At 40.7% G+C, this 27,649-nt stretch overlaps 1 protein-coding gene across 4 annotated transcripts in view; it reads left to right on the forward strand.

Moving 5' to 3' along the window:
* DUS2 (dihydrouridine synthase 2) overlaps positions 1-27,649 on the forward strand; it is a 301,883-nt gene that overhangs the window by 32,459 nt on the left and 241,775 nt on the right. For 3 of the 4 annotated variants that reach the window (XM_072117777.1, XM_072117780.1, XM_072117778.1), the window contains 2 exons: positions 14,737-14,858; positions 26,842-26,887. In XM_072117777.1, the coding sequence (XP_071973878.1) occupies positions 14,748-14,858; positions 26,842-26,887 (157 nt within the window). In that variant the 5' untranslated portion in view covers positions 14,737-14,747. Of the gene's footprint in view, positions 1-14,736; positions 14,859-26,841; positions 26,888-27,649 lie in introns of those variants that run through there. The other variant, XM_072117781.1, reaches the window with a different exon arrangement.

Raw genomic sequence — 27,649 nt, forward strand, 5'->3', positions numbered from 1 at the left:
AGTATGCACAACAGACATATACAGTGCACACATATATACAGTGTGCACACATATATATACAGTGTGCACAACACAGACATATACAGTGCACACATATATATATACAGTGTGCACAACACAGACATATACAGTGCACACACATATATATATATATATATATATATATATATATATATATGCATACAGTGTGCACAACACAGACGTATATGAACTGTATAAACAAATTTTAGACACTGTACAACTTACAGTTATCTATGAGGAAGGCACACAGCAGCCTCTGGATTTTCCGGGTCACAGCATCCCCCTCTCTCTCTGTCCTGGCTCCACTTCAGGTCTCCTAGTAGGAGGGGGAGGTACAAGCTCTCCATGCTGCTTCCTGCTCCCAGCTCTGCACTGGGATCTTCTTATAGAGCAGCGCTCCTCTGACAGGAGCACAGACATCCTGCACCCGGCTGTGGGCTGCATCTGAGCGCAAGGTGCAGATGCTGTTCTTCTAAACTGTGGACCTGCGGGCCTCTGCACACGGTGGAGGATGATGGCATGCGTGCCAGCAGAGAGGGCTCTGCGTGCCCTAGGTTCGCCACCACTGCTCTATGGCTTGAATGGCTAAGTGATGGGGAATGCAGGTATATAATGAAACTACATCGCAAGTTAACCAGTAAAAGTTATTTTTCAAAACAACAGAATCCATGGTTTTGAGGACTTCAAAAGAGTCTTTGATGAAGGCTGGAGTTCTGGTAACAGCGGTTGAAGTATCGTATCTGGCCATGTGGATGTTGATTCTAAAAGTGAGCCAGATCCAGATATGATAGGACGCATAGGTGGAGGGAAAACCTCTTTATGGTACTTGGGTAACGCATAAAAGATTGCTGTATTGGGAAATTTAGGAATAAATGTATCCTTAATTTTTTCATTAAATATGCCCAAAGACGTGCCCTCTGATAATAGATTTGACAATCTGATAGAAATAACAGCTGTTGGGTCGGATTTCAATGGTGCATATATTTCTCTGTCATATAGCAACTTTTTACATTCTTGAGCATATAGTTCCTTATCTAAGACAAGGATAGAACCACCCTTATCCGACTGTCTGATAATGATGTATGGGTTGTTTTTAAGATCTTTGATGGCTTTCAATTCTGTTGGTGATACATTATTATTATTCACAGTGGTTGAAGAATTTTCATATAATTCCGCTAGCTCTTTTTCAACCAACATTTTGGAATTTATCCATAATGGGGGCTCTCGATTGGATAGGATAAAAATTGGGATTAGGTATGTGTATAATGTCAGATTAACATTTTGTTTCTTCTGGTTGTAAGGGAACAGTTTGTAGATCTAATAACTGCATGGTGGAAAGTTGATCTTTAAAATCAGGTATCTCAGATAGATGTCATGCCACGTAAATTGAAGAAGCATTGGATAGAGGAAGTGGATGAGTTATCCTTGTCTTGTTGAAAAAAATGTTCCACAGTTGTAGGAGCCGGTGCACGGATGTTCTGAGCCGAGTCAGGAACAAATGCAGCAAATGGAAATGTTTTAATCCAGCAACCAGGCAGGTATGAGTCCAGACAATAGTAGGATAAAACTTCACGTTTATTTCATCCAGTATAAAAATTAAAAAAGGTACCAAGGCAAGAAAAACTGGCGCGTTTCGAGCTACAACATGCTCTTAATCATAGTCTAGATTTAAATGTAACAATGATAGACTTATAAAGAAACGGAAGTGGGAGGCATACACGTCATGGATTACGTCCAATTGCGATTGGAAGAAGAGGAAAAGGACAAAAACACAATAAGAGATGCCAGAATGTCAGGAATAATATCAATACATATACATTAAATCATTTTTAAGATTTAAACCGTGAGGACTTCTGGTTTTCATGGTAAGTATCCAGTAAGCCTCTCTGTTGCGGAGGGCTTTAACCCAATCACCGCCTCTTTTAGGGCAGGCGACTCTTTCCACAGGTGTAACTGTCAGGCATGAAGTGTCACCATTATGAATGTCTTTACAGTGTTTGGAGACAGATGAAATGTTGCGTGTGTGAAACATATTTTGAGAAGAAATTGGAGTGGTGCATGCTCCTAATATATGTTCCGCAATTCTATGTTTGAGAGCACGTTTTGTACTGCCAATGTATTGTAAAGAACAAATGATGCACACAATAGAATATACCACGTAAGTGGTGTTGCAATTAAAGGGGTTGTCCGAGTTTAAAAAAATATATATATATGTGGCCGGGAGGGCTCTGACTAAAACAATAAAGCTGTACTTACCTTCCGGTGCCCTCCCGTATCCAGCGCTTCTGTCGCTCCGGTCCGGGTGCCATGTAAACAAACATGGCCGCCGGAGCAGCGCTGCATTCAGCTTCCGGCCGGCCGTGGCCGGGTACGCCTATCCGTCCCTATACACAGCATTCTGTATGGGGGCCGGAAGGTTGTCGTGTCCGGCCGGAAGCTGAATGCAGCGCTGCTCCGGCGGCCATGTTTGTTTACATGGCGCCCTGACCGGAGCGACAGCAGCGCTGGATACGGGAGGGCACCGGGAGGTAAGTACAGCTTTATTGTTTTAGTCAGCCCGCTCCCGGCCACATATATTTTTTTATCAAAACTCGGACAACCCCTTTAATGAATGACTTTATTTTGTAGTTAGTATGAGTAGATACAGAGGAGACTGTATTTGTTTTTTGTATAAATTTACATGTGGAGCAGCGTGTGGAGGCACATTTGTAACTGCCTTTGCTGGTAAGCCAGAGGAAGTGGATGAGTTATCCTTGTCTTGTTGAAAAAAATGTTTTTTGACGGTTAGGAGCCATACAAACTTGTTCACATCCTTTACAGTTTGATACAATCTCATATTTGTAGAAGGAATAAAGTTGAGTCCTTTAGATAACACCTTCATCTGTGCTACAGTAAGTATACATGCCGATAAGTTAACAACTGAAAAATTCTGTTGTGTATTGTCATTTTCTTCTTTTGGATTAAAGGCAGTTATTTGTTTTTGTCAGCTTTTTTGCCGATCGTCTTTGATTATGTTTTCTGCCTGCCCTGCGGTTGCGTTTGCACTTTGTACACTTCCCATTGGCTGCTCGTTTTTTGATTCCCGTCTTGTTTGAACTCCTAAAAACACATTTTTGTGTTGTCCCGATATTTCTGAATCCGAGATGTCTGTATATACATCTGATGTGTCGTATTCTGTTGAGCTCACTGACGATTTATAGCTTCTTCTTGTTTTATTTCTTAAAATGGACCTGGGATATCTTGTGGTTTTCCATGTATACACTTTATTTTGTTGATAATCTCTAAGGTCTCTATCGAATTTATTTTTTTTTGGTCTTACTAATAGAGTCCTCTAGATTTTTCAGTGTTGTGTTTAACTGTATTTGTAGGTCATTAAATTCAGGTGTGGCTTGATACTGTGTTAATTCCTGTTGTAGCGCTGACAGTTTTGCATCCAAATCGCAGAGTTTAATCTCCTCTTCTTTGATAGTTAAAGCAATCAGTTTTAGAGAACAGTCTGCCAGGATTCTGTGCCATTCAGTAGTAAAGTTATCGTTGTAAGTATTTGTGGGTAATTTTAAAATTTGTAATCCCCTTGGGATCATTTCACTTTCCAGGTATTTTGTCAAAGTGATAGAATCCCACCACACTTTTAAATGAGAGGTCATAGTTCTCTCTAATTCATGCATAATGCTTTTTAGAGTTCTATCCACAGTTTCTAGACTGATGTTAGTGGAAAATAATTGTTTGGCTCTGTTCAGCCGTTCCTGGTTGCAAGCTTCTAAGTATACTGATGTTATGTTTTCTAAATTGGTTGTTTGAGGGTCATTTACTAAAGGCCCGATTCGCGTTTTCCCGACGTGTTACCCGAATATTTCCGATTTTGCGACGATTTCCCGATATGCGGCAGAACAAAACAAAAAAGATTTATCTCAGCTCACCCTATAGCCACGAGTTGCCGGAGCCGGTGCATGGATATTCTGAGCCGAGTCAGGAACAAATGCAGAAAGGGTAAATTGCAATCTATATCGCAAACCCACTTCTGGCAATACCCTTTTATATGCTACCAGCTGCCATCCCCCACATGTACATAGAAATCTGCCAAAAGGAGAGTTTATTTGGGCTAAACGTATCTGTACACAAGAGGATCAATATGAACTTACATCTGCTTTAATATCCCAGCGATTGGCTGAGAGAGGATACAATAAAACTCACATAAAACGTACTCGAAATTACTTACAACACAAGACTAGAGCTCAGTTACTTTACAAAGATCGTTTTTCAGCTACTACTAGAAAAACTAAACAAATTGACAAGGTTACCAACCAAGTCACCTTCACAACAGACTTCACATGTCAATATAATCAAGTGACACAAATCATAAAAAAACATCTCCCCATTTTGTTTCAGGATCCTATCCTGTTTGACATACTCAAGACCGGCTGTCGTCGGTCTGTCTGCTAGAAGTTCAGCTACACTGGGTGACATGCTTTCTCCCAATTTATTCAGTTCTGTCAATTTACAGCAAACCTGGCTTACCAGCAAAGGCAGTTACAAATGTGCCTCCACACGCTGCTCCACATGTAAATTTATACAAAAAACAAATACAGTCTCCTCTGTATCTACTCATACTAACAACAAAATAAAGTCATTCATTAATTGCAACACCACTTAAGTGGTGTATTCTATTGTGTGCATCATTTGTTCTTTACAATACATTGGCAGTACAAAACGTGCTCTCAAACATAGAATTGCGGAACATATATTAGGAGCACGCACCACTCCAATTTCTTTTCAAAATATGTTTCACACACGCAACATTTCATCTGTCTCCAAACACTGTAAAGACATTCATAATGGTGACACTTCATGCCTAACAGTTACACCTGTGGAAAGAGTCGCCCGCCCTTAAAGAGGCGGTGATTGACATTCTTGCATTTCTTATTGTGTTTTTGTCCTTTTCCTCTTCTTCCAATCGCAATCGGACGTAATCCATGACGTGTATGCCTCCCACTTCCGTTTCTTTATATGTCTATCATTGTTACATTTAAATCTAGACTATGATTAAGAGCATGTTGTAGCTCGAAACGCATCAGTTTTTCTTGCCTTGGTACCTTTTTTTAATTTTTATACTAGATTAAACTCAGATTTCAAGTGACTGAAAAAAAAAAGCCTAAATAATAGTAAAACCCAATAAATTACCCCACTATAGAAACTTCAGCCCTCAACGTATGTAAAACAACTTCTATTAAGTTTATTAACCCTTTAAGTGTTTTACATGGGTTAAAACAATATGGACCTGTGATTTAGAAATTTAAATTTTTTTTGGAAAATACATTCATTTAGGCCAAAATTGACAGTTTCATAAACAATAAAATTATGAAATGCTTTTCAGCGGTTGATGCCCAATTTCTCCCGAGTGTAACAATACCCCATATGTGGTGGTAAACTGCTGTATGGGCGCACGATCGGGCATAGAATGGAAGCAGCGCCATTCAAAGCAGATTTGTATTGTCACATTGTACAAGCTATAAATTAAAATTTATTTTGGTAATTCAAACATATGAGGGCTTATTATTTGCAGGATGAGATACAATGTATAGATAATTCATTTTGGCGGTCTATAGCTTATTCATGAGATTTTATTAACTATATCAAGGGGGACACAAACAAAATCATCAATTTTGATTTGGGATTTTTAGCACTTTTTTTTTTTTTTTCACCCTGCTCACCGTTATGTAAAAATATTTTATCTTTATTCTCTGGTTCACTGTAATTACGATGATACCTCATTTATATAGTTTTTCTTATCTTTGCTCAATTTTACTGAGCAATACCAGTATTGGAGAAAATCGCATTGTTTTTATTATCGACAACTTTTCAGGGCCATAACTTCTGTATATTTCTGTGTCAGATCTGGTTGAGGGTTTATTTTTTGCGAAGAGAGTTATTCTTTTCAGTCATATGATATTAGGGCACATAACTTTTTTGTTCACTCTTTAGAACATTTTTTGTGATGGTGTTTGATGAAAAATTGTATATTACGGGAAGTTTCTTTTTTACGGCATTCACCAAGCGGGTTCAGTATTGATATAGGTTTATTATACAGATGATACCAAATATGTAATTATTTGTGTGTTTTATATACTTTATTTGCATCTTATGTGTAACTGGGGAGATTATGGGACTTTTTATTTTATTTCATTATTACCGTATATATACTCGAGTATAAGCCGAGATTTTACCACAGAAAACTGGGAAAACATATTGACTCGAGTATAAGCTGAGGGTGTTGCGTACAGCCAGCCTGCCCCCATGCAGCGTACAGCCAGCCTGCCCCCATGCAGCGTACAGCCAGCCTGCCCCCATGCAGCGTACAGCCAGCCTGCCCCCATGCAGCGTACAGCCAGCCTGCCCCCATGCAGCGTACAGCCAGCCTGCCCCCATGCAGCGTACAGCCAGCCTGCCCCCATGCAGCGTACAGCGCGCGGATGACGTCATCAGCGGCGACCGACAGATCGGGAGGGAAGAGGAGTTGGCAGCCTCGGGGCATCCGCCGGACCTCGGGCCTGCGGCAGGAGGGATCAGATTCCCCAGTAAGCACACACCGACAACGCGTGTAAGGGACAAAACACCCAGGATTGGAGGTTTTACGATCCTGGCCGTTAATGCAGGGTCTGGGCTGTGATGTCACAGCCCGACACCAGAGAGACCCGATGTCCCGAAATTTTTCTTCTGACGTTCCGCTGTAGAAAGGCGTTGTGTCAGAAGTAATGACTGCCGTAGAATTCCAATAGGGCGGTCATTAAGGGGTTAAAAATTGGTTTTGGTCCGAAAGCTCTAAAGTGGCTTGGTCCTTAAGGGGTTAAGCAATAATGCTTGCCTCAAAAAACATTATTCTCAGTGAATTAAATTCCACTTGATTTTAGGAAGAATTCCACCACCTGTAAACCCTTCTCATGGGGGATAAATGAATAAAGGGATTTCTACATCCATGCTGGCCAATAGATAGATCTTTTGAGAAGACTTGGTGGTGTGAAGCTAAGGTATCTTTGGTATAGGAGGGAACAGAAGTGACATATGGGTGTAATATCATGTCTAAGTAAATCCATAGATTATTTGTAATACTGTTCACCCTGACATGATGGGTCTGCCTTTCAATGGATTCAAACCTTTTATGTATTTTTGGAAGACAGTAGACAGGGGTGACAAGTTTGAAGGAACTTGTGTTCCCCCTTATCTATTAGGTTAGTATTAAGAGCTTTTGACAAAAGCAGTGTGGTCTTTAAAAATGTCAATACAGGCGGTCCCCTACTTAAGGACACTCGACTTAGACGACCCATAGTTAAAGACGGACCCCTCTGCCCACTGTGACCTCTGGTGAAGCTCTCTGGATGCTTTAGTATAGTCCTAGACTGCCAATATCAGCTGTAAGGTGTCTGTAATGAACATTTACTGATAATTCTTGGTCCAATTACAGCAAAAAATTTTGAAACTCCAATTGTCACTGGGGAAAAATACAGTTTCGACTTAAATACAAATTCAACTTAAGAACACACCTATGGACCCTATCTTGTACGTAACCCGGGGACTGCCTGTACACAATTTCTCATACTCATCTGAACCCAATATCGCCACATTTTCCTCCTTTACCAGGTGACTTAAAGGTGATGGATCTTTCATGTGCAGGATATCTTAAAGCTACCATTTTGTCTGTGTGAAAGGTACAAAGGAAGCTCGCCATCATATATATTCAATTAGCCTCAAAAAGGTATTGCCTGATTTTCTTCACTCTTCATGGCTAACACGGTACAAATCTACACTGAAAGGTACAGAAGTAGACAACATGTTTATAATATCATGAGTTACATCTCTCAGAAATGCCTCTATTTCTGATACCGGGGGTGTCTTTTTGCTACTTAGACTTGGGTCTGTAAAGGGGCCAGTCCCTTCAACTGTGGGACCTGCATCCTGCAGATTTAACAAGTTTTACATCTTCTAGCAGATCACCCGGTATACCAAGCTCGTTAGACATCAACCCCATACCGACATGTGACGTAATAGTATACCACATGTTGACTGCATGTTTTATGAAGAGGATTCACGGGCTGAGCCCTCTCCTTGCAAGGTGGGCATTAGCTGCATATTTCCCACCTTACTTTACCCACCGGTAACACCTGCAATTGGTGCTAGCATATTGGCTTAGATTGTCGCTCCCTGTGATGTCATCGGGGAGCAGCATTCTGTTACCATGACAGCCTTGGGTCAGACAAAGACCCGGGCTGTCTTGTTTTAAACTATCTATTGCAATGTGCGATTTGCAAATTGTAATAGATGTGCAAAATCCCAATATATTGCTATACTGTAGTATGGCAGTATATGGTAGGATCAATCAGACAACTTGGGGTTAATGTACCATAGAGGATCTGAAAAATAATTAAAAAAAATAATTCAAATTTTCCCCCCTTTCCCTAGAACTTTTTATAAATATAAATTGACAGTAAAAATCAAAAACATGTTGGGTATTGCCACGTCCAAAATGTCCGATATATCAAAATATAGTAGTGGTTTTTCCCAGTGTTTAACCCTGTAACGGAAAAAGGCAAAAATGCCACACTTTTTGCCATTTTGCAAAAAGAAAAAAAGTGATGAAAAGCACTACAGTCCTCATAATGGTAACATTGACGCATGACACCACACATGGCTCTGTACACCAAAGTAAGAAAAAGTTATTATTCCTGGAAGATGGCGAAATACATTAATTTTTGTACAGAAAGGTTTACATTTTTGTTAATGTTTGAAAACATTAACCTATATAAATTTGGTATCCTCGTGACTCTACCAACCCAAAGAATAAAGTAGATGTGTCATTTGGAGAAAGCCGTAAAATCCAAGCTCACAAGAAAATGCATTTGAATTTTTTTTTTCCTGTTTCCCAGTATGCGGCATGGAATATTAAATACCGTCACCTATAAAGTGCAATTTGTTAAGTATAAAACAAGCCTTCACACAGCTCTTTACATGGGAAAAATATTATAGATGTAGAAAAAGTTATAGATTTTTAAAGGTGGGGAGTGCAAAATGAAAATGTAAAAACGAAAAAAGGGCCTTGGCGTTAAGGGGTTATTATCTTCATAAATTCAAACAAATCAAAATTAGTTTTGGGTACAAAGGAAAGACCTTTTTCAAGGAGAATAATTTCTAGAGATGACAATTGACGGGAGGATAAATTGACTTTCTTATTGGATTACCAGTGACCTTTTCTAATTTTTAAAATTTAAATTAGAGGTTTAATTTTTTATTTTAGAAATTTCATCTTGCTCATTCTTATCTTCTCTGTAAAAGAAATTAACTTGGATGACTTGTTGGAGAAAGCAGAGGATAAAAGGAAAGGGTTCCCATTTTTTTATATGTTGCAAAATGGCGAAAAAGTGTAATTTTCAACTTGTGGGCACTAAAAAGGGATTCCAAGAGCATCAAAGAAAAAACATTTTCATTGTAACAAAGCACTTCTATGACTATCATGTAGACAAAAGGGATGACTTTGCAATAGAGCAAATGGGGACCTCTGTAAGAGGAGGAGAAAGTGAGAAGACTTTGAGGTACAGAGGTGCTTTTAGGATATTTCACTTTGGATCAGGATTCCAGGTGGGCCCAAGCTATAAAAATGAAATAATGTTTCCCTATTGATCCCGGGGACTTGTTTCCCTTGTGCAACATTTTCAATAAACTAATGTTTTAACCCCTTCCCGCGGTGACTATTAGACTCAGAGCCGATGCCGGTTCAGCTCAATATCTGAACCGAACCGGCATCAGGAAACACTGGGTGCCGGCTTTGACTGATAGCCGGCACCCCATTGTAACAATCACAGTCGGAGTGGGCTCCTATCACGGGTGTTTAACACGTTCAATGCCACGGTCAGTGCAACCGTGGCATCTAACATGCCTTTGGGGGGTCTTTCCCTCACGATCGGGAGGCGTCGATCGTTGCTATGACAACTCTGGGGTCCGATCAGTTGCCTGTAAGACTGCGTCTGTGACATAATCTTAAAGGCACAGTGTCAGCCTATGCATGTGCATCGCGGGACATTGGTGGCGCCGGAGGAGGTAAGTAGATGTTTATTATGTTTAACTAGCCCACCCCAACCCGGTCCTCAGTCATTTTTAACAGCCGGATAACCCCTTTAACCCGTTCACGACCCGTGACGTAATAGCACGTCACGGGTCGGCCGTCGACCCTCTCCAAATATGCAGCCCTTTGCTGCATATTTGCCAGCACCGATCGTGGGTGTTTTCCCGCTGATCGACACCGGCAAAGCTGGGCGCCGCCATCTTTTCGAGGATCGCCGCTCCCCGCGGCTACTTCGGGTTAACCCATGCATTACAATGTGCTATCAGAGTAGTAAAATACACATATACTGCCATACTGTAGTATGGCAGTATATGATAGGATCGTGCAGACACCCTAGGGTTAAAGTACCCTAGGGAGTCTGAAAAATACTAAAAATAAAAAAAAAAAGTTAAAAAAAAAAAAAATTGTAATAAAAAACCCTAAAAACTCAAATCACCCCCCTTTCCCCAGAACTGATATAAATATAAATAAACAGTAAAAATCATAAACACATCAGGTATCGCCGCGTCCGAAAATGCCCGATCTATCAAAATATGATAACGGTTTTTCACTGCGTTTAATCCCGTAACGGAAAATCGTGCCCAAAGTCGAAAATGGCATTGTCATTTAAAAAAATAAAAAAATTCTATAAAAAGTGATCACAAGGTCGAACAGTCCTAAAATTGATAACATTGTAAACGTCATCAAAATCCAAAAAAAATGACACCATCCACAGCTCTGTACACCAAAGTATAAAAATGTTATTAGCGCCAGAAGATGGCAAAATCCCCCAAAAAATTTTTGTACAGGAGGTTTTAATTTTTTTAAATGTATGAAACATTATAAAACCTTTATAAATTTGGTATCCCCGTAATCGCACAGACCCAAAGAATAAAGTAGACATGTAATTTGGGGCGCACAGTGAAATCCATAAGATCCAAGCCGGCACAAATGCGTTTTTTTACCAATTTCACTGCATTTGGAATTTTTTTCCCGCTTCCTAGTACACGGCATGGAATATTCAATACCATCTCTATGAAGTGCAATTTGTTACGCAGAAAATAAGCTGTCACACAGCTCTGTACATGGAAAAATAAAAAAGTTATGGATTTTTGATCATGGGGAGTGAAAAATGAAAAAACAAAAAAGGGCCAGGTCCTGAAAGGGTTTAAGTGTAACTGTCATTTCAAAAAACTTTTGATATGTTGTTGGGCAGGTAATTTTAAGCCTTTTTGCAATTGAGTTAGTTACCCGAATCTTGCTCCTTCCTCTTGTATTTTGCAGGCTTCCCCCTTGATGTCAGTAACTGCTCAAATAGCTGTTACTATGGACATTCTGTCTTTATAAAGAAGCAGAGACTACAGAGGGAGAGACGCCCACATTTCTCTCCCTGCAGCCAGCTGATTACCTTATGTCTCACTGCCCCAGCACTCAGTCATGTGCAGGGAGAAGAAGCCCTCACTAATGTAATAACCAGGCACCTAAACTCTCATCTCTTCCTCAGCTTTCCCTACACTTGTGTATAAACTAATAATCCACACAGACAGAAACTGCAGCCCCCCTCCCCCATCACCTCACGCAAGGAAGTGACAGGAGACACTGTACAAGTCTACGTGCTGTGCCCTCATGTGCTGTGCCCGAGTTTTACTTTGGTAGATAGACAGACATATAATATGATATAGATAGGATATACATAGATATGAGATAGAAAGATACATACATATATAGGAGATAGATAGATGGATAGATAGGAGTTGGATAAATATGAGAGATGGATAGAGAGATAGATAATTATGAGATATAAGATAGCTCTGGTGTCATTGGTCAGCAGCACGGCTTGTGATGAGGTGACAGAAGGCAGGTCCCGCCCCTCCTTCTTGCTGATTGTAGGTTTTTTGAGAGATGGAAACCCTGGTTGCTGTGGGCCAAAAAAAAGGTACTAAATGAGGACCGAGAGCCAAAATACTTTGAGGAGTGATTCCCAGGGAACCCTGGAGCAGAATTATGTATTTTAGTGTTTTTTTTGCTCAGAATGAAGGTTACACTTTTAACTACAAAATGGCTGTGTCCTTAACCCCTTAAGGACGCAGGGTTTTTCCGCTCATTTCTCGCTCTCCAACTTCAAAAATCCATAACTTTTTCATTTTTACGTGTACGGACCTGTGTGAGGGCCTATTTGGTGCATAACAAATTTTACTTTCCCGTAATGTTATTTATTTTAACATGCCAGGTACTGCGAAGCTAAAAAAAAAAGCTTCTTGTGGCCCACGGCCATGATTAAGGAGATGTTTCTCTGAAACGCGTAGGCTATTATCTGTCTCCTCACTACCCTTTAGTGTACTGCCGTGTTTACAGGCTGTTTGCCTCTACCATGTTTCTGTTTTAACGCTTCTACAATAAAGGTAACAGTTTTTATATTCACATGGATACCGTTTGAAGCTGGATTTTGTTTGCCATTTGGACAAACCAGAAGAACGGCGCATGGGGGGTTTATGTTGCCAGGGTGGGTCTAAATATATATATGGGTGGAATCTATTCTACTTTTAGTACATTTCCAAATAACCTTGGATATGTGACCAGGTTTTCACCTTGGGATACTTACCAAATAGAATTGGGAACTGGAGTATGACTTTGCCCAGAGAGGGTATGTTACTTTCTAGGTAGAAATATCAATGGGATTCAGTCTCGAGGGCGCATGTGTGGAGGCCATTGTTTTCTCCTCCCTAGGGATAATGAATCCACGTGTGCTGGGAACTACGTGTCCTGTAGTATGGAAAGTAGAGTAATGCTGACGGGAGGGATCCCTTTATATAGAGCATTATTATCCTGTAAAAGCATCATGGACTCTTGTACCTAAGTTATTGCAATCTCTAGCGGTTGTACATGTACCAAACTGAGGACTGACTGGTGGTATTGTGTACCATATTGAGGAGTGACTGGCGGTATTATATTTAAAACACTCTATCACACAAGTAAAAGCAGTTAAACCACTTAAAAACATCAATAGAAGTCCACCAACAACAGTGCTGGAGATGTTAAAAAGCAATGGTCCCTTAAAGCCCATTCTAAAAAGAGCATACGAATAAAAGCAAACTCTGCTCTTCTCCTTTAGACTTTAAAAATTCTGAAACAGATCCCGTTTTTACAGACATGAATATTTTAGGTTGGCCACCTATAGTGAAATGTTGTATGTCGTTTGGAGGTTCTTTAGAGCCCACGAGGCATTCTCAGAACCTCCTCTTCATGGCGTTCCTCCTGAGTCTTGCTGTGCAAATTTTCGGTGCTTAAGTGTGCCTTTCAGAATTTGTCCCCTGCAACCAGTCACGGCTTCAAAGGTTCCTCTCTGTCCATTGTATCTCAACATGAACTCACTTCACTGTGGTTAAAATGAACCAGGGCAATAGTGCACTAACATAGGCAAAAGTAAATAACCCTTTATTATATTCACAAAGCTGTTTAAAATACTGTATATACTGGTGTATAAGACTACTTTTTAACCCCTTAAAATAATGGCTACAGTGGGGGGTCGTCTTATACGCCGGATATACGGGGGCCACACTGTGTGAGGTGTTTTTTTTCCCCGTCAGCGCGCAGAGAGCTGCTTCCTGGGACATGCGCGGCAGTCCGCCTCTCACAGTCATTAGAAGAGGCTTAGTACGCGCTGACGGGGCGGCGCGTTGTATGCTAATGCAGCCGCCCTGTCACAGCGGTCGGCGTCACAGAGCTGGGGGTCACAGGCGGCACTTACAGAAGCATGTCGGATCTTCATTAATATCGCAGCTTACAGTTATGATCACCAGGCACTTGCTCTCTTGTTTGTTTTGCAAAGTTTTAAGCAGACTTTTTTTCATTTGGGAGAGGGGTAGTCTTATACAGTGAGTATATACCAAATTCTATATTTTTAGGGCAGAAGTTGGGGGTCGTCTTATACGCCCAGTCGTCTTATACGCCGGCATATACGGTAAATATATATATTTAAAAAAAAATAATTTCATCAATATGAAGTCTGGGTGGTTAGCGACCTGCCCGACTTGAATTTCGCCTCCTTAGCTTTATCTGGGGCATTGTGAGTTTTATACATATATCTTTTGCTCGTGCATACATCAGTGCACTATTGTTCTGGTTTATTTTATCCACAATGAAGTGAGTTTGTTGAGATACAACGGATAGAGGTACCTTTTGAAGTCATGGTTACAGGGCTACCAATTCTGCAGGGTGCACCTACACGCAAAAGTTTGTAAAGCAACCTCCAGGAGGAAAGCCGTGAAGCAGAGGGGACTGGGAGTGCCTAGTGGGCTCTGGAGAACCTCCGACCGACTTCATAATAGGTCGCCAACGGACTGTTGAGATTCTTTGAAATAGCTGTAACCTAAAACTTTAGTTCCTGGAGTAAAAATGGGATGTGTTGCATAATTTTTACAGTGTAAGAAGAGCAAAGTTTGCTTTAATTTGATGGTATTATATACAATACTGAAGACTAGCTATTATATACCGTACTGAGGACTAACTGATGGTATCATTTACCGTACTGAAGAATGACAGGCGTTATTATATACCTACTGAGGACTGACATTTTTAGATTCAATTAAAGCATCTCTGAATATGCATTATCTTTTTTTCTTTAGGAACTTTCAGAATGGTACTTTCTTTTTGTGATAAATTAATCCTGGCTCCTATGGTCCGTGTGGGAACTTTGCCTATGCGACTTCTTGCTTTAGATTATGGTGCAGATATTGTATACTGTGAGGTAAGTAAATCATCATGGCTTATTGATAACTTGATATGATTGATATTTTTATGCTTATATTTTAATGCATTTAGCGGCTCATCTATGGCGGCTCTGTGATGGGAAGCAAAGTCTGGCAACACAACTCCACCCTCACCCCTAGGCCTCATCAGAAGACTTCACCATATGCGAGGATGGGGATCCCCTCCTTTTCAGTGGTACCATTTTGGCGCACATAACTGTTAGAACAACTCAACACGTTAAAAATAAACCCTAAACTAACTCTGTCAACCAAAAAATATTAAAGTTAAATCTCCGAAAAGATGGCAATGCAAAAACAAATGAGATTTCCTGTATATTAGTTTTTATCCAGTAAAATTGTAAAAATAAATGAAAAACTATATAAATGAGGTATCACCGTAATCGTAGTGACCTATAGAATAAAGATAATATAGTATTTTTAGTGTACTGTGTAAGACCCCCCAAAAATATGAAAATAAAGTAAACCTAAATTGACAGTTTTCTTTTCACCCATACATTCAGGAGTTAATAAAATCTCATCAATAAGCTAATGACCCACTAAAACTAAGTATTTGGACATATAAGGACTTATTTTTGCGACATAAGATGCACTTTACAAATTGCCAAAAAAATAAAGATTGTATAGCCAATAAAAAGTGACAATGCATAATCTGCTCTGAATGGCGCAGCTTCCCTTCGATGCCCTGGCGTCAGGTTACCACCACATATGGGGTATTGTTATACGCGGGAGGGATTGGGTATCAAATTTTGTGGATTTTGGTATTTTATCCACTGAGAATATGTACATTTTTTGAAAAACACATTCATTTAGCAAAAAAAAATTTACTTTCAAAATTGCAATTAAAGGGTTAACAAACTTAATAAAAGTAGTTTCTTACGTTGAGGGGTGTAGTTTCTATAATGGGGTAATTTATGGGGTTTACTTTTATTTAGGCCTCTCAAAGGGATTTGAAACCTAAGCAGGTCCCTCAATAGCATGATTTTGCGTTTTTTATGAAAATGTGAAAAATCGCACCTAACGTTCAAAGGCCCATAACATCCTACAAAAATAAGAGTATGCATAACAAACCATGTCCACATAAATTAGACATTCGGTGAATGTTAGTTATTAAGTTTTTTTGCGGTTATGACTATGTATGGAAAAAGTAGAACATTTTGAAGTTCGAAAATCAAGAATTTTTCCAAATTTTCACCAAATATCTGATTTTCTCATAAATAAATGCAAAACATACCACCAAAATTTTTCAACTAACATGAAGTACAAAGTGTCACGAGAAAACAATTTAAAAATACTTGGATATGTTAAAGCGTTCCGAAGTTATAACCACTTATAGTGACACAGGGCAGATTTGAAAAAATGGGCCGTGTCAGGAAGGTGAAAAGTGGCTTCGGTGTTAAGGGGTTAAAGGTTCAAAGCTTACCATTGGTGTCAAACAATTTTAGTATAGCAGTGATAGATTTCCAAGGGTTAGTCACATAAAGATGCAGATCATCTACAAATAGGGACATCTTATGATGAGCGTTTCCCACCCTTAATCCCTGAACATTGGGGGGTAGTCCGGAGAGTGATAGCCATTACTAAGAGATATTGGAAGGGTGATAGAGGACTTCCTTGTCCCATTTGAAATGAAAAGTGGCAGTGAAAGTGCCCCATTAATTTTGATCCTGGCAAAAGGTCCATGATATAAGGCCATAATTCTCTCCCTTATGTGAGGACCCAGGCCCATTGAGTGTAAAGTGGCCTCCAGGAACGTCCAGTGTACGTGATCGAAAGCTTTCACCGCATCAACGGATAGCAAACACGTGGGGGGTCCTGGAGGCCTTGGCTCTCGCAATCAAGGAAGTTGTTTTGATCGTGTTGTCCCTGGCCTCCCTCTCCTGAACAAAACCCACCTATTTTTGATGTATCCAAGATGGGATAAAAGGTTGAAGTTGTAGGGCCAATAGCTTAGTCAATATTTATGGGTCCACAATCCAAAAGAGAGAGTGGTCGGAAACTCCCCCCATTTCTGTCACATGAAAGCCGGGGCCGATGCACCACAATCTGATCACGTGTGCCGAAATCCCAGGGCAATTCGTCGCAAATTGGAAAAATTCGGGAAACCCTGCGGAAAACCGTGATTCGGACCCTTAGTAAATGTGTCCCAATGCGCCTGGTCCTTCCCTGGTTTGGGTATCACCATTATATACGCTTGTAGGGCTAGGTTTGGAAAGTTCTCATAAATGGATTTGAAGGTCCTAGTAAGGAGGGACTACTGTTTACAAAATTTATAGAACCGGGGAGTGAATCCATTTGGACCTGGGCTTTTACCAGATTTGAGATTTTGATGACAAAAGCAATTGCCACTTCAGAAAAATCATTCACCAAAGAGGAGGCATCATCCAATGGGATGTTAGTCAAGAGATTTGCCTCTAAATAACTGATAGTTGCTGATGTAGAGGAACGGGCCCTACACATTGTTCCCGATATTATACAAGTTTGAGTAGAACTAAAGTTCTAAAGTCCGGTATTCCTTAAGAACCAATCCTTTTACGGGGAATTTATGAAAATATGGGTTGTTGGTGTGTGTGATTGTATTCCACTTGTCACCATATTCAAAGAAGCCCTTTTGCATATGCTCCCTAGAACATATTCTATCTAGAATGGAGAGAATTTCCCATGCCGTAGAGAAGAGATCTTTGCTTTCAAAGGCTCTGAGGAAGTAGACTTATTAACATATTCTTTGTCGGCTAGAAAGAGCAATAGTGACTTAAAGGAGTATTCCCAATTCGGTAATATAATGTTCTTGTTTGTGTGATGAAAAGTTATACAATTTTCCAATATACTTTCTATATCAATTCCTCACATATTTCTAGATCTCTTCATGCTGTCCTCTATAGAAAGCTTCCATGATGACTTCCAGTGGACAGAAACCTGACCATGGTCACACAGTTGCACTCTCTATGATACTAACGCGCTGTGCACCTGTGTGACCAGGTTCCGATTTCTATCCGCTGGAAGTTAACATAAAAGCTTTCTAAAGAAGGAATTAACACAGACAATATATTTGAAATGTTATAACTTTTCAAATATATTGTTATTTTATTTATTATATTCACAAACAATAACAATTTTCTGCAATGGGAAAACCCCTTTAAGTTTGTGGGCCCTCTCCTGTTTCAGACTGCGACTTTTGGCAAAGGAGACAGAGGACCTACCTGTAGTGGTATCCAGATGCACATCCATCACCATATTGAAGTCACCTCAATGATCATATCTGAGCCATCTGCAAATTCTGCCAGTGAACGCAGAAGTAAAACGCCAAAGGAAACATGATCGGAATTAAGGAAGTAGACTATAGCAATGGTGAAAACAACTCCTTGCATACTAATTTTCAAGAGTAGGAAACTACCTTCTGGATAGCACTTGGAGTTTAGTAGCACATATTTAAGAGATCTATGGAATGCTTTCGATACCCCACCCACCTGACAGTTCGGGTGTGGACAATGAAACCATTTTGAGTAAACCATTTGGGGTATTAATGATGACCGCTGTCCAGATAAGCCTCAGATAAGGTATATCTGACCAAAGAGAATATTGCCCCTCAATGCGTCCACAACCTCGTAGTCGTGCAGTCTAGTCAAGGTGATGCATCTAGGGAATACCAAGAGACCTGTAAAGAACATAAAACTTTGCACAGTTATGTATCCTGAGATGAAGCCTAGGTAAGATAGGCTGTACGTAACCTGCATCATTTTAGTAGTCCATGTTACTCATGCCGCTCGACCACCTTGACCCCTGTGTCTTGTAGGTCTGGCCGGGAGTGGAGGAGCCTCCCCCCAGGCCCTCTGAAATGGGGAGCCTCGGCCACTCAGTGATGGTGGGAACTGGGAAACCGAGGACAGCCGAGAGATCTGGTATGTCCGCTGGATGCCCCAGGGTATATCTCCTGTCCACATGGCGGATATGAAGGCAAAATGGGAACCCCCAGGAGTAGGGGATGTTTCGCTGTCTCAATTTTTCCAAGAAGGCTTAAAGGATTTCCGCTTGAGTAAAGTGAGGAGAGTGAGGTTCAGAAGCAACTGTAGACGTGTTCCATGGAAGACAATATTTTCTGCTTTTCTGACTTTGGACATGATTGTGTCTTTAAGTTGGTATTTATGGACCCTACATATAATGTCCCTTGCATTCGTGGGCTGTGGGTTTAGCTTCCGGGGAGTGATGTGTCCTATCCAGTTGTAGAGGCGTGTCAGCGGGGACTTTAAAGAGGTAATTAAACAGTTGTTTGAAGGTATCATGTAGGCGTGAGGTTTCCACCCTTTCAGGGAGACCATGGATTCGTATATTACAGCGGCTTCTGTTTTCTGTTTCATCCAGTTGGTTGGCTAGAAACTGAAGGTGAAATGTATGTTCAGCCAGAGTAAAATTGTGAGTGTCCACTAGATTAGTTAGCGCTGTATTGGTTATCATCCATAGCAGAAACGCTGCCAGTCAATCTCTGATCGTCTTCTCTCACCACAGCCAGCTCTGCACTGTATGACTGTTCCAACCGAGCCATGTAACTCTGTGTCCTCTCTAGTAGGGATAGAACGGAGATGTGTACGGAGCGCTCGCAACTCGGCTAGTCCGCCAAATTCTTGTGACAGCAGAGCGGGTGGGTATTCATGCATCATCATCACCTGGGACTTCAGGGGAAATGCAGCAGAATGTTCCGAACAGGGTGACATTCTGGGGTCCAACCCATTTGGGCCTTGGGGAGCAGAGGGTGGAAGAGAGGAGGATGGGATGAAAATGTTTTTTGGGCCCCATTGTTGGTGTAGGGGGCTACCCCTCCCCTTGTGTTGACCATAATACAGGCAAATGTAAAGTTTCTTTGGAGTACCTAGGCTGGGTGGGAGACCATGTGGATGTCAGAGGCTGCTCCAGGCCGAGGTGCACATGAGGAGTGTGCTGTAGCTCAGGAAGGGCCTTCTGCCAAGTGGGTGGGTGATGGGGTTTGAAGAGTGGGGGTGGCTGGTGGGGTTTGATTCAGGGTAACATCTGTCACCAATGGTGCATCCCAGTGGGGACCACAAGAGGGGGAGCACAGCTGATGTATGTAGTATGTATAAAAAAACGCTGTATATCTTTCAGGCTTAACATATCAGGCCATCTTTATTGCCTTACCTCATGAGGTTGTGTGCAAAAGGCAAGTATGTACCATATACCTCCTGTGTATATGTATCAGATATTTGACACATGCATATATATGTATACATAGGTGCTGTGTATAACCATTGGCAGTATTGAATCCTGCGCCATGGAGGCTGTGTCTATAGATCCCTCGCCTATAGCTCCTGTGAGTGGTTTCGGGGTGTCTATGTGTTACTGTGGGTTGTATCCTCACATACACAAGTTACTTATGTTACTATTAAATAGTAATACTATTCTCCTTCTCTGTTGGAAAGAACTGAAAGAGAAGGATAAACATAGAGAACCAAAGGATTTGCTTCCAAAAGCTGCAGGAAAAAGAAAAGTTACCTCCCGTAGATGCAATATGTGCTTTAACAAGTTATCTAATGACTTTAAGAGACTGTATTGATAGCCTCTTATAGAGGAGAAAACATCCTTTATGGACAAAATGAGAACCTTTATTAAGGGTTCAATGTTCATTAGCTTCATCTTTAGCTGATCTTTTGCCCCAGGAGCCTTTACCAAACAGTCATAGAGTAGAATATCAATCAGAGTTTGAAGTTGAGTCAGTAGACGATTCAGTCAAGGATTCATTAGATTTAGACTCTATTCCATCCACATCTGCTGTTAAGATGGAATCCAGATATTTGTTAATGTCAGAAGACTTAGAACCGCTATTGAAAGCCATGATAGAAACGCTTATGATTGAAGAACCAAAATCAATTCAGGACGAGCTTTTTGGGATTCTTAAAGCAAAAAAATAGATGTGTCTTTTCAATTAATAAAACCCTGAAGGATCTAATACTGGAGGAATGGAAAGATCCAGAAAACAGAATATCTCTATCAAGAGAATTTAAAAATCGTTTATCCTTCGATGAGAAAGAATCAAAGATCTGGAATTCTTTTCCAAAAGTGGATGTCCCAGTAACAAACATTGCGAAAAAAAAACGATCTTCCCTTTGAAGATGCTATCCAACTTAAAGATCCCATGGACGGAAAAGCAGATAGTCTGCTGAAGAAAACATGGGAATCGGCCATGTGGAATCTGAAGTCTAATATCGCCACAACATCGGTGTCTCGTACCCTATTTTTCTGGATGTCTGAGCTAGAAAATCATATCAAGGATGGTACACCAAGAGAAATTCTCTTAGAAACCACACCCATACTAAAGTCAGCAGAAGCCTTTGTTGCGGACACCTCAGCAGAAGGGTGTAAGATTCCGCGCAAAAGACGGGGCACTTTCCAATTCAGCAAGAAGAATGCTCTGGCTAAGACAGTGGACAGGAGCTTTCAGATCCAAATCTAAATTGTGGCCTTCCCTTTCAAGGAGAATACCTCTTCGGACACGAGTTGGAAACCATCCTTGAAAAGGCAGCTGATAGGAAGAAAGGCTTTCCTGAAGCAAAAGCGGCCCAGAAGAAACAGCCCCTTCAGGACCCGAAAGAGAAGAAATTCCATTACAGAGGGAAAGGAAAGCAGGGGAAATGGAGTTACCCCAAAGGGGGGAGAGGAAGGGGCTTCCTCCTTAGCTCCAGCAACACCACCCCATCATTCAGAAAATGACGCCAGAGTGGGGGGGGGGGGGAGACTCCTAAAGTTTTACCAGCAGTGGACAGACATCAGACAGAACCCCTGGATTCTAACAATTTTAGGCTGGAGATAACGTCTCTTCCTCCCCAGAAATTTTTTCTCACCAGGCAACCATCACCAGAACTATCCCTTCAGTTGTGGACAGAAATACAAAAATTACTAGATCTGGATGTCATCATCCCTGTTCCAGTATGACCGATAGGAGGAGGTCATTATTCCCCAGTATTCTTAATTTAAAAAAAAGTTTATTCAGGATGATATGAAACCTGAAAGGTCTAAATCAGTACATCCTATACAGGAAATTCAGAATGGAGACTGTAAGTTCAGCAATTAAGCAGATTCCTCCGGGGGCATTCATGTGCACAATCGACTTGCAGGATGCCAATTATCACGTACCAATATACAAAGCATCCCAGAAGTTCCTCAGGATTGCGTTTCTCAACCCAGAGGGTTTGATACACCATTTCCAATACAAGGTGCTGCCCTTCGGAATATCGTCAGCCCCAAGGACATTTTCAAAAATTATCATCAAAGTGGTGGCCTTCTTAAGAACAAAAAAGATGGTCATAATTCCGTATCTAGACGATTGGTAATCGTAAAATCCCTGTGTTGGATTAGCTCCTGTTCGGATCCTGCTACAATCAACAATTCTCTGACAACTAGGCTGGATCATAAATTGGAATAAGTCAAACCTGGAACCCAGCAAGATTACTACATTTTTGGGCGTCTCTCTGAATTCATCACTCCAGATGTCCTTCCTCCCACAGGAGAAAAGATTAAAAATTGTTCAGGAAGTCGAATTATTCTGAAAGAAACTCGATTGTTCCATAAGGAATGTAATGAGGCTATTAGGACAACTGACAGCATGTATCCAAGCAGTGTAGTGGAGTCAAGCCCATACTCGCAGGTTACAAAATTGGGTCTTATCCATGTGGGACAAGAACCCAGCTCTGGATTGGAAGATAAAAATCCCTGCAGAGATCAAAGACATCTTAGTATGGTGGACACATCAGGAGAACCTGGAAAAAGGGCTAACCTGGCATCCATGGCCTCTGTTATCACTCCAGACGGACGCAAGTTTGACTGGATGGGGAGCAAACTTTGAGGGGTCCCTTGCCCAAGGAAAATGGGCACTATCCGTTCAGAATCTATCTTCTAATTATCGAGAGTTGAGAGCTATATGGGAAGCCCTGAAAATCAGCAGAGATCTGATAGTCTCGCCATGTAAAAATATATTCAGACAACGTCACCACAGTGGCCTATCTACGCCACCAAGGAGGCACCAAGAATACCGACCTTCTTCTCTTATCGGAGAAAATCTTCAGTTGGGTAGAGGACAACGTATTATCCCTATCCGCAGTCCACCTGAAGGGAGAAGAAAATACAATAGCGGACTACCTCAGCAGAAAACATAACAACAACGAGTGGTGCCTAAACAACAAGGTTTTCAAACATCTAACCCAAAAATAGGGAGTCTTGGAAATAGACCTATTTGCAACCCGCGCAAACTCAAAGACAAAATCTTTCTTCTTGCTAGGCGGTTCAACATCGATGAACCAACTAGATGCCTTCAGACATCCCTGGAATGAGGCATTAATGTATGCTTTTCCACCAATTCCGGTAATTCCAAAAGTGGTAAAGAAGATTCAAAGAGAGGGCAAAAGTAATTCTAGTGGTACCCTTCTGGCCAAAGAAGATAAGGTTTCAATCACTCAGGAGACTAGCCCTGGAAGAACCGATTCACCTTTCTCCTCGTACAGATCTATTATTCCAAGGACCAGTACTGCACCCAAATCCCCAGGCCCTCCAGTTGTCAGCTTGGATCCTGAAGGGAAATTACTTAGAATCAAAGGCTTATCTCACAAAGTCCTATCGACCTTAAAGGCAAGTCGGAAACCTATTACTCATACTAGCAAAATTAACGATGAAGCAGCACTCCATATAGTGAAAAAATACTGGCTTTATTCCACCGTGAAAAACTGCAACATTTTACATTATCAATAAAGGCATTTTCAAGCTGCTACTCACTATACGGAGTGCTGCTTCTTGGTTAATTGTGCTACTACGGTGGGTTGTGTCTGAACCCGTTTGGAAGATTTTCTGCACCCGTTCTTTTCTTGCAGGTGCTGGAGCAGAAAAAGCTGCCGCTCTGCGGGTGGCTGCAGTTCATAATCCTCGTTGTGCTGCTCTCCCTGTCCGGCATCTTCGGCAGCCTCAACCTGGGGCTTATGGCCCCAGACTCCTTGGAGCTTTGAATGGTGCAGTGCTGCAGCTCCGATTAGGAGAGGAGGTACGCAGCCAGGATGGACCCCGGAAGTGTCCGGCTAGGGATGCGCTGGTGGTCGGCGGTGCTGGAGCTGTTCGTTCTCCGGCTCGGCTGCACGCTCTGCAGAGCCTCATCTCTCTGCTGGCAGATGCAGCAGGATGGTGCGGGGGATGTTCTCCTTCAGCTATGACATGAGATTTGCCTTCCCAGAGGATGAGGTCAACCCCATACTGTGCTGCGGGCCAGACACCGGGAACCCGTGAGTAACAGAGGCCCGGGCATGTGTATAACTCTACTGATACATACATTATGGATTTATAAACCCACCATACTGTTCACTAACATATATATAGAGATATATCTCCACCATACTGTACACTGATGTATACATCATAGATATACACCTGCCATACTGTGCAGTGATATAAATAAAGAACATATGTAATAGTGATTTAAAAAAAAAAAAAAAAAAATTATATATATATATATATATATATATAATATAGTGTGTGTGCTTAAAATATGTAATATAAAAAAGCAAAAAATGTATTAAAAATAAATTAAAAACTTTTGCCCCTCCAACCACCAAAAATGAATTAAATAAAAATTCAGATGCACTAGCCTATCTCATCTGGGGGGAGGGAGGGCTAGGGAATTTGGTAGATCAGCCCTATTCGCCTTGTAGGTTGAAATTTCTCAGGAGACGAAAAAAAGGTTGTTTGTCTTTATTTAATGCACAATTTTAAAATACTAGATTTGTCTCAATTGGCTATTTAATCACAGAAAACTGGGTTAAACACTAGGAGCTATTAATTTGTATGACTGGAAATGTCATACCTGTCTTTGGCTAAAAGTACTCCTAAAAAATTGTGAGAGGAGTATTATTACCCTTCTCGAAAAATGTTAGTGTGATCTCTGATACAGCCATTTTACAGCTTAAGGCTCAGTACCATGTCCCATTTAGTGGTAAATGTTGGCTGATAATTTTTGTGTTTATTTACAACAAAAAAAATTTTAAAAAATTGGCCATTTTCAAAATTCAAAATTGTTTTTTCAGGCAGATAGATTTACCACCTAAATAAGCTGCTAAATATAATTTCCCATATGTCTACTTTACATTTTCATAATTTTTGGATAATTTATTTTAATGTCACGCGGCTTACAAATCGAATACTGATTTTTTCGTATTTTCAGAATTGACTATTTTGGGGATAAATACTGTTTTGAATGAAATTTTACATATTTAACATAAAAAATCCCTATAAAATTAACCCATTTTCAAATCTTCACCCCCTCAAACTATCAGAAATGGCTTTACAGAAGATTGTTAACCCCTTGAGATCTTCATAGTAACTACATTAAAATGGAGGGGAAATTTAGAATGGTCAAATTTTGTCGGTTATATGTTCATTTAACCCTAAAATTTGCACATTTCAAAAGATAAAAAAAGAAAACTCACCTTACAATTCTGCAATTTCTGCACCTTACTGTTCTGCAATTTCTCCTGAGTACAGGGACCCCCCTCCCCCCCACATGTGGTTGTTACTTGTTTTATGGGAGCACAGCGAGACGCAGAAGGGAAGGAGTGCCCTGCAGCTGCCAGGATTTTAGGGGGAAAATCTATCATTTTTGCATCGCCATCTTTCAAGTGGCATAACATTTTTCCTTTTTTGGCTATGGAGCTGGTTGATGGCTTGTTTGTTTTTTTTGCGGGAAATGTTATACTTTGCAAAAGTATAATTCTGAGGGATTCAATAGGTTTTTGTGGTTAAAATCCAAATTTTTGGTGGTTTTTTTAAAGTGTTTTTAACAGTGTTCAATAATTATTTCATTTCTATAGGTTGTTACTGACGTGGTGGTACTGTATACGTGGGGTTTGTGTTATGATTTAGACTTTGTTTTTTGTGTCATATGTCTCTATATGTTATGGGGATTATGGGCCTTTTTATTGATTTTATTGCTTTTATTTTTTTTTTTTTATAACATATTAACATATAACTTTTATACTATTTCCACCATGGGACATGAACAGCAATCATACTGATGTATTGCAGGGTATTAGCAGTGTCAGCCTATGGCACGTGATGGTTCCTGATAGGACCTCGGGGCTGCCAGGGAAACGATTGGCGCCCCCAAAGACGTTGCGCGGGGGGGGGGGCAATCGTGGGGGAAAGGCAGGTTAAATGCCGCGGTCACATTTAACGGGTTAAGCACCCGTGTTCAGAGCCCACTCCGACCCTTGGTGTTACACTGGGGCGTCGGCTGCTAGTTACAGCCAGCACCCCGTGTATCCCGATGCCGGGTCGCCTCAGATCTTGAGCTGAACCGGCATAAGCTCTATGTCCGATATACAACGCTGAGCGGTAAGTTATTGCTTTCAGCATTCGATATATCGGACGCAGAGCACTAACAGGTTGAAAACAACATTTGCTAGACAAACTGGCTCATTTCATCAAGGCAGTCCAGCTCCTCAAATTTTTTCAACCTTCTTTGTAATGTTGGGTCTTGCCTAGACCACCATAGCAATTTCGGCTAATACTGAACATAATTGCACTATATTATAATAAATAGATGTTTATATAGCACCATCTTATTATGCAGCACGTTGCAGATGATATATAAAAATACATAAGATATTACATGAGCAATTACATGGTCATATGAAACCATAGGAATAATTTTCCTGCTTGCAAGATCTTACAATCTTTGCAGATTGTTAGTAAAAATTCTCATGTTTTACCTGTTTTACAAAAAACTGACGTCTGATTGTAGACTGTGTACTAGCAATTGTTTCTAGCACAAATCATCATATTTTAGTGTAATTTATACTATAGATTTTATACTATAACCATTTGATTATCAGATGATATGGCATTCATGTTGCATTGGCTATATTTAGTTACTGTTTATTTTGTTTTTGCATACATGATGGACTTTAATCTGTTTTCTTGTAGGAATTGGTGGATATAAAGATGTTGCAGTGTAGGAGAGTTGTAAATGGTAAGGTCTCTTTTTTCAAATTTTTTTTTTTTGTTTAACTGTATTTTTATTTCAATTAAAATATTTTATACAATATTCTTATGAGAAATCCAGATATCGTAAGCAATAACAGAACAGGAAATAAAAAAAGAGAAATCAACCATAGTCAACACTCAGTTGCAAAAGGTTAACCTTAAATCATCAGTTACATAGATCAGTAGTCAGATTTGTATCTATCATATACATCTTGCATGTAGTCATTACAAAAAGGATAGCTCACTCGGAGCCCAATAAACAACATTACAACAAATCCTTAAACCATGGGGGGAGACGTCAGACAAAGATACATAAGGAAAGAGGGGAGGAGGAGAAGAAGTAGAGATCTCTCTATAAGCTGTGCCTGCTTCCCGGTCAATCATCTCTTTGGTTTACCATACCCGCCCAATATGCATCCCATGGGGCCCAGATCTTGGAGAAAAGGTCTATTTTATCATCCATTGAGGCCGTCATAGATTCCATACTTCTGACCTCTCTCACTCTTGCCAAGAGGGACCCTCTGGTTGGCCGGTTCGACCTCTTCCAGTGTTGTGCTATCAAGCACTTGGCTGCTGTAAGGATATGTAAGGCTAACCTCATGGACAGCTTAGGTAGAGGCTGTGGTGCTATGTTGAGCAAGTAGAACAGGGGAGTAAGAGGGATCGAAACTGAAAGTGTGTCATGAATCAGGTCTTTAACCTCCTCCCAGAACGGCCAAATGTTTGCACAAGACCAGAAGATATGGTG

The sequence above is a fragment of the Engystomops pustulosus genome, chromosome 7, assembly GCF_040894005.1.
Source record: "Engystomops pustulosus chromosome 7, aEngPut4.maternal, whole genome shotgun sequence".
NCBI lineage: Eukaryota > Metazoa > Chordata > Amphibia > Anura > Leptodactylidae > Engystomops > Engystomops pustulosus.